Source organism: Mycothermus thermophilus, assembly GCF_041956435.1.
Source record: "Mycothermus thermophilus strain CBS 625.91 unplaced genomic scaffold VTJ04scaffold_4, whole genome shotgun sequence".
Lineage (NCBI taxonomy): Eukaryota > Fungi > Ascomycota > Sordariomycetes > Sordariales > Chaetomiaceae > Mycothermus > Mycothermus thermophilus.
In genome coordinates this window covers 3,336,550-3,342,752 of record NW_027191430.1, presented here as the reverse complement: position 1 = coordinate 3,342,752, position 6,203 = coordinate 3,336,550, and the positions used below count along the sequence as shown (strand labels likewise).

Below are 6,203 nucleotides of genomic sequence, written 5' to 3'. Positions count from 1 at the left end.
CGTACGTACTACGTAGTGTGTGTGTGTGTGTGTGTGTGTGTGTGTGTGTGTGTGTGTGTGTGTGTGTGTGTGTGCAGGGCAGCCGCTTTTTATCGACGAACCATGCATGAAATGAATGGGATGACGACGCGACAGCAACGTAGGTAGCCGACCGGGTACCGAGTAGTACGGACATCCACCCATCCACTTCTGACTCCTTCTTCTCCATCCTCATTCATACTCCGTACCCCCCCTAACGTGCGCACTTACTCAGGATGGAGTACCGAGTGATCCGTGCATCTCCATTTACGTCTAGTTTTAGTCACAGGCCAGGTTAGCCAGTCGACCTACTTGCCGACAGGACCTCGTAGAAGAAAAAGGTCCCCATAGCTTACATTGGTCCCTCGCATTCCAAGCACCCCCGTCCCTTTCCCCCCTTTACGTTAAGCTGGCGTGATGGGTTGCCACAATATGCTCGAATAAGTAAGAAAATAAGCAAATGCGATACTTTTCCTTGCACTCTCCATTTTCCACGCCACGCTTGACGTTTTGGGAACCCCGAACCTGACTTCTGGGAAAGCTTAACCTTATCTCCCAGCAAGTCTAGAGCAACCGCCCTAGTCTCTACCCGACCTTAAACTTGTAACATTAGTCCGTGGCATCCGTAATCTCATCTTTCCTTTCTCCTCCTTTCCCTCCTCTTCCGACTTTCCGTCTACACCCAACACCACCCAACATCACCATCACCACCATCACCATCACTGTCGTCGCCACCGGCATAATCACAACCAACAAACATTTGCATAGCACCTCACCGAATCAAATCAACATCACCTCGCTGCCGCATTGCATTTGACTACCGACTAAAGGTCTTTGCATTCCTTGCCGGTTTGTGCTCATGATTTAGGTACGTCTTCTGCTGTGTCTTGTTTGCTTTCCGCTTGCTGCTGCCTGCTCTGGGTCGGTCCTCTGGAACGGCATGTGAGTCCTTTCATACGCCGCGGCCCTGAAGGGCGTCGGGAACTGGTTGCAGATGCTGCCTATTCCCGAACCTGGCCGTTTGATTGTAGGACTCGAGGCCGTTTGCCACGGCACATGAGCTCAATAACGCCTCTCTCCCACACTTCTCTTTGCATCTCATCTCATTCAACTCACCTTGATTTTCTGAGCTGCCCCGTCTCTACTACACTCCTCTGCCATCTCCCCCCACATCAGTCAACTTCCAACTTACTCCTGGCTCCGAGGTGGTGTTTTGGGTCCCTCATATCCAACGGGGTGCTGTTGGACATTTCGGATCTGCGCAAAGCCAGTGGAGGGACGGCGGAGGTGCAACGCCAGAATTGGCGCGATGGTGTGCCATCCTCCGGTTCATGAGGCCTGACAAGAAAGCCTGTTTGATTTGTTGGCTCGTTGGCGCTACCGGCACACTTATGTGTTGGCGCCATGACCAACACCATCGACTTCGGTCTCACCATCCTGCCAGCGCCTGATAACACACAAAGACGCCTGACCAGTGTTAGTCGTGGGCGAAGTTACTTGGCTTAGTTTCAACTTACCTTCTCGTCTCTAGGCATACTTTTATCTTGTATTTTATTCCCCTTTGGGCACTCTCTCTAACACATGCCTCCCAGATCCTCACGTCGAGATCAGTCTGTATCATCAAAATGACGGCCCAGCAAGGCCTCCGGCTCGAGACCCTGCGGGCCGAGGCCAAGTACATGGAAGTGCAGCAGAAGCTGGATGAGCTGGCTCGTCACTACAGGGCTCAGGAGCACCATGCCAGGGCAGAGTATGAGAGAAATGCCAGCATCATCCACGCCCAACTCGATGCTCAAAGGGCGGAACTCGCCGCCAACCTCCCTCCACCAGCTCGGGAAAGTCTTGAACGCACTCTCCATCGGACCCAGACTCTCGAGTTGGAGATGCTTCGGCGCGCTTATCACGACCAGGCCGAGGAGCGGAGGAAGCAGTTCGAGGAGGAGAAACGGAAGCTTGACAAGGAGCTCTTTGCTGCCGTGAATGCCGCTATGAAGAGCAAGGTATGTTTTCGAATTTTTGTCTCGGGTTACCCTGTCTCTCTGTCTTTGCTGACTTGGCCCAGCCCGTATTCGAGCCTACCGTCCTTCCACCACCTCCAAGGTTCCCGGGTCACCCACATGCCTATCCTCCAGACTGGCATGCTGCTCCTCAAAGAGTCGAACCTTACCCCCCTGCCCCCGTTGCAGCTCCTCCCCGGCCCGTGGAACCTCTAGCACACCTCCCAAGACCCGCTGTCCTGGAATCGAACGGCTACCCACCAGCAGTCCGTTCACCCCACCCCGAATACCCACCGGAGAGGTATCAAGACCCGATGATGCGGCGCAGCCCAGTGGTCCCCATCGCGCCTCACCCGCAGCCCAGAGAGAGCGCCAACGGCCTCACAACGCCGCGCATGGCGTCACCGGAAAAGTCTCCGATGCCCCAGCAAGTCTTGCCACACATCCTTCCCAGCAATGCTCCCCGGGAACCAGTCCCTGGCCCCAGTCCCGCCGAGACACGACTTCGCACGCCTCTTCCGTCGGCCAGGGTCAGCCCGGAGCGTGAAGGATCAGCTCAAAAGCGGAGAGCAGACGACCAGGACGCTCAAGCTCGGATCCTTGATGCCAACCGGGCCAAGCGCACGAGGCTCGAGGACGGCAGCAGGGCACCGTCCCCCACCGGATCTCCGACACCCCTGGCTCCGGCTGTGCCCGCCGAATCCGCAGTCGTCCCAACTTCTACTCCGGTGAAACCGCCGTCCGAGAGGACTATCACGTTCGACGAGGTGTTTGGCACACCTGAAAAGCCTGCCCAGTACAAGCACATCATTGTTCAATTCCCGCCTTCGACCGGCGATTGGTACATCCTCCGGTGCGACGAGCACGGCGTGCATTTTGGCGAACACCCACTCCGCGGTGCCGCGAAGCATCTCGCGAGCGCCCAACATGGCTTCATGTCCAAGGCACACGCGCTCGCGATTGAGGTTCTGGGTCACAAGGTTGTGGATTGCACCAAAGAGAAGGCCGAAATGAACAACCAGGCCGTCTTGATGGCTTTCAAGGCCGGCTACAAGATTTTCAATGCCAACAACCTCAGCCAGGCCAAGCGCGCAGAACTCGGGTTTCCGCCTCTGGATCTCAACGCGCAGAAGCAGCTCATCATGCAGCACAAGGCGGCCACCGCGTCGAATCTTATCGAGCCCATGGTGTGCAGGTTCTATGTGGCTCACGATCGGGACATCCGGTTCCCCGTGCTCATCCTGCCATGGGGCGATCTCTCTCCGGCTGGCTTGGTTGGAACACTCGCCGAGACGGGGCTGTTCAAAGAGACCACCGAGGATGGCGAATCCCTCAAGCTTCCTAGGTGCTACGTCTATCACGAGATGAATGGCGAGATTGTCGGCATCAAGGGCTGGGCCAAGGGGTATGAGCGCGGCGGACACAATGAGAGGAAGCGCGAGTTCCCGGTTCTTTGCATCGATAGCCACGACAGGGAGTCGTGGACTGTGGGCTGGGTCAGGGCCTCGTATCTTTCGCCCCTGGACTTCAACGATCCGGAGGCCCGCAACGTGCCGTACTTTGAGGAGGCACGGGATCACTTCTACAGGAGGGTGCTGCGCCAGGTTGGTGACGGCCACCATTTGAGCAATGGCACTGGTAAGTTGTGCGGTTGATTCATGTATATGGTGTGATACCGGTTATGCTGACTCGTTGCGCAGCTGCGCCACGCCAGGAGCCCTCTCGCAATGGGGCCGAAGATGTGGAGATGACTGATGCCAGGAACCCGCCAGAGTCGGACGTGGAGTCGACGGTTGCGAAGGACGGGCCTGCTTCGGCATCGATGGTGGCCCTCGCGACTCAAGCGCTTACTTTGCAGACTCCGACGACCAGCTTCACGGCTATCAATGCGGATAGGACCCCACGGAGCGCCGCTGTGAGCCCTGAGCCGCCGTCGAGGACGGGTTCTGTGTCTAGCGCCGGCCCCAACTCGAGGCGTGTGTATAAGATCCATGCGCGCAGCTCAAGGAACCCGGATGGTGCGGCATCACCCACGGTGTCACCTGTGCAGCCTACTGCTGAGGGGGAGACGACACCGAATGAGCAGGAGAATCTGGCTCAGTCCCCGAAATCTGCTGGATCTAGGCGTCCTCTTCCGGATGGGCGCGGGCGGACTGGTTCTCCTCCGGCGGTGGCTGCTGAGCTGAAGAGCTCTGCGGCCGAGGACGTTCAGCGTTCCGAAAAAGCTTCCTCTGATCCTGCGAGCCGGCAGCCGACGCCACCTGCTACTGCTTCTACTGCGCCCGCGACCGAGCCTGCGACCGAGCCTGCAACCACGCCAGCACCCGATGCCCAACAGCCGGTGCAGAAAGACCAGCCTCCCCAGATTGACACGCCTTCGGTCGACACGCCAAAGGAGAAGGAACACAACGCCGAGGCCGACGCGCCAGCGCCAGCACCGCCGGCAGCGACAAATGTCAAGTTATCCGGCTCGGGACGGCCTGATGTTCCTTCGCTTACGCTCACCTTGGCCGAAGATCCTGCGGAAACCTTCGACATCGCCGGCATTATGAGTGGCGACAAGGAACTATACCGCGCCGAGACAAGTCGAGGCCCGCCGGCCAAGCTCATTGACGACCACGAGAGCGGTGTGCTGTCGCTGTGCCCGTTGGAGGAACCTTTTGGGATGAAACTGGACCCTAAGCAGATCAAGGCGGTGGAGCGGGTGGCGGCGCAGAACGGCGTCGCGTGCGTCGTGACGATCAAGTTTACCGACGAACGCGAGCCGCTTACCCTCGTGCTGGATCGGGCGCAGACGTTGTCGAAGGAGTTTTTGAACGGGGTTCAACATGCTCGGCGGTTGTGCAAGAGGTTGCTGACGTGGAACCCGGAGATTGAGTTGGGGGATGTGAGCCAGGCGTAAGTTTTTGTCTTGCTACCACTATGATCAGGAAGGCAGACGAGCTGACAAGAGGTGGTGATTACAGGACGGACTCGATCAAGTGGCGGTTTTCGGACGAGGCGATGACGCCTTCGTCGGCGGTTTCGTCGTCGAGCACGCTGTCGACTGCGCTGTCGGTGCAGAGCGTGTCGACGGCCGCGTCGGAGGCTGAGGCAGCTCCGGCACCGGCACCTGCGAAGGACCAGGCTGTGAACGGGGAGCCTGCTCCGGCGAAGGACTCGAGCTCGACCGAGGAGCGTGTTGAGGATACGGTGATTGCTGCGGCTGGTGGTGCTTCGACGACGTCGTCGAAGGATCAGCACACAGAGGAAGTTATTGCCGTGGCTGGAGAAGCGTGAAGCCTTCCGTCCTGCAGACGGATCGAACCGATGACACGAAAACGAAACGAAGCACACATATATTTCGCCTACGATCTTTTAATATCGCTCTTTTTTCTTGTTTCGTTTTCTTCCTGGACGTTCACGACAACGCGCCGCCTCTTGGGCAGCTGGGAGAGAGAGAGGATACAACCACTCGGCCTTTTCATACACTTATTTTAATCGCTCGCTCGCTCTTTGCGTTTCCTTTTATTTTTCTTTGCTACTAGAGGGTCTCAGAAGGGGGAGAAGGGAAGGGGAAAAGAAGAGGGAAGATGCGGCCACCCAACACCCCATGGAAATTGTTGAGATGATACCCGTTGCTGGAGCGTGGCGATTGCATCTTGTTTTTGTCTGGGGAGATTCTGCGATATTAGAGACGGAGGGAAGTGGGAGGAGAAGTGCTTTTGCTGCGTTTTGCTGCGTTTTGCTGCCTGAGTTTTTACATGGTTCTACTTCTTGGGCTGCTTTGTTAGCCACGGAGTAGATAATCTTGTCTTGTTTTACCGGCGTTGGTGGGAGAGGGACGGAGGGTTCTGATACCTATCAAGCGGGCGGCTTTTGTGTGCATTTACGAGTAATACCAGACCATAGGCACAGTACATACATAGCTCAGCTACTTGCTCAGGCAGTTAATTGTTGATTACTACAGCAAAGTATTGGTGTTGAGCAAGTCACCCCTCATGCTTATGACACATGGTGCTGAGGGGTGTGTGGTTGACAAAATCCATGATATCCACTGATGGACGATGGGAGCCAAGTTCCATGTCAAAAAATGCATGTGATTGTGCACTGCCTGCCCAGTCGGCAATCCGGAGCCCGAACCGACTTTCTCCAACTGTGACAGCGGGGCAAGTGAGTGAGATGGAGGCGTCAACCTGGCGCACGTGA

At 56.9% G+C, this 6,203-nt stretch overlaps 2 protein-coding genes across 2 annotated transcripts; one reads left to right on the top strand and one right to left on the bottom strand.

Annotated features, from left to right (window-relative positions):
* Positions 1-1,643: 1,643 nt before the first annotated feature.
* Positions 1,644-5,294, top strand: VTJ04DRAFT_6942 (uncharacterized protein; the record flags this gene model as incomplete). Its single annotated transcript, XM_069365217.1, has 4 exons — positions 1,644-2,018; positions 2,081-3,653; positions 3,716-4,913; positions 4,982-5,294. The coding sequence occupies 4 exons, from the start codon at positions 1,644-1,646 to the stop codon at positions 5,292-5,294; spliced, it is 3,459 nt and encodes a 1,152-aa protein (XP_069218966.1).
* Positions 5,295-5,522: 228 nt separating this feature from the next.
* VTJ04DRAFT_6941 (uncharacterized protein) lies at positions 5,523-5,921 on the bottom strand (the record flags this gene model as incomplete). Its single annotated transcript, XM_069365216.1, has 2 exons — positions 5,523-5,848; positions 5,897-5,921. The coding sequence occupies 2 exons, from the start codon at positions 5,919-5,921 to the stop codon at positions 5,523-5,525; spliced, it is 351 nt and encodes a 116-aa protein (XP_069218965.1).
* Positions 5,922-6,203: the final 282 nt, after the last annotated feature.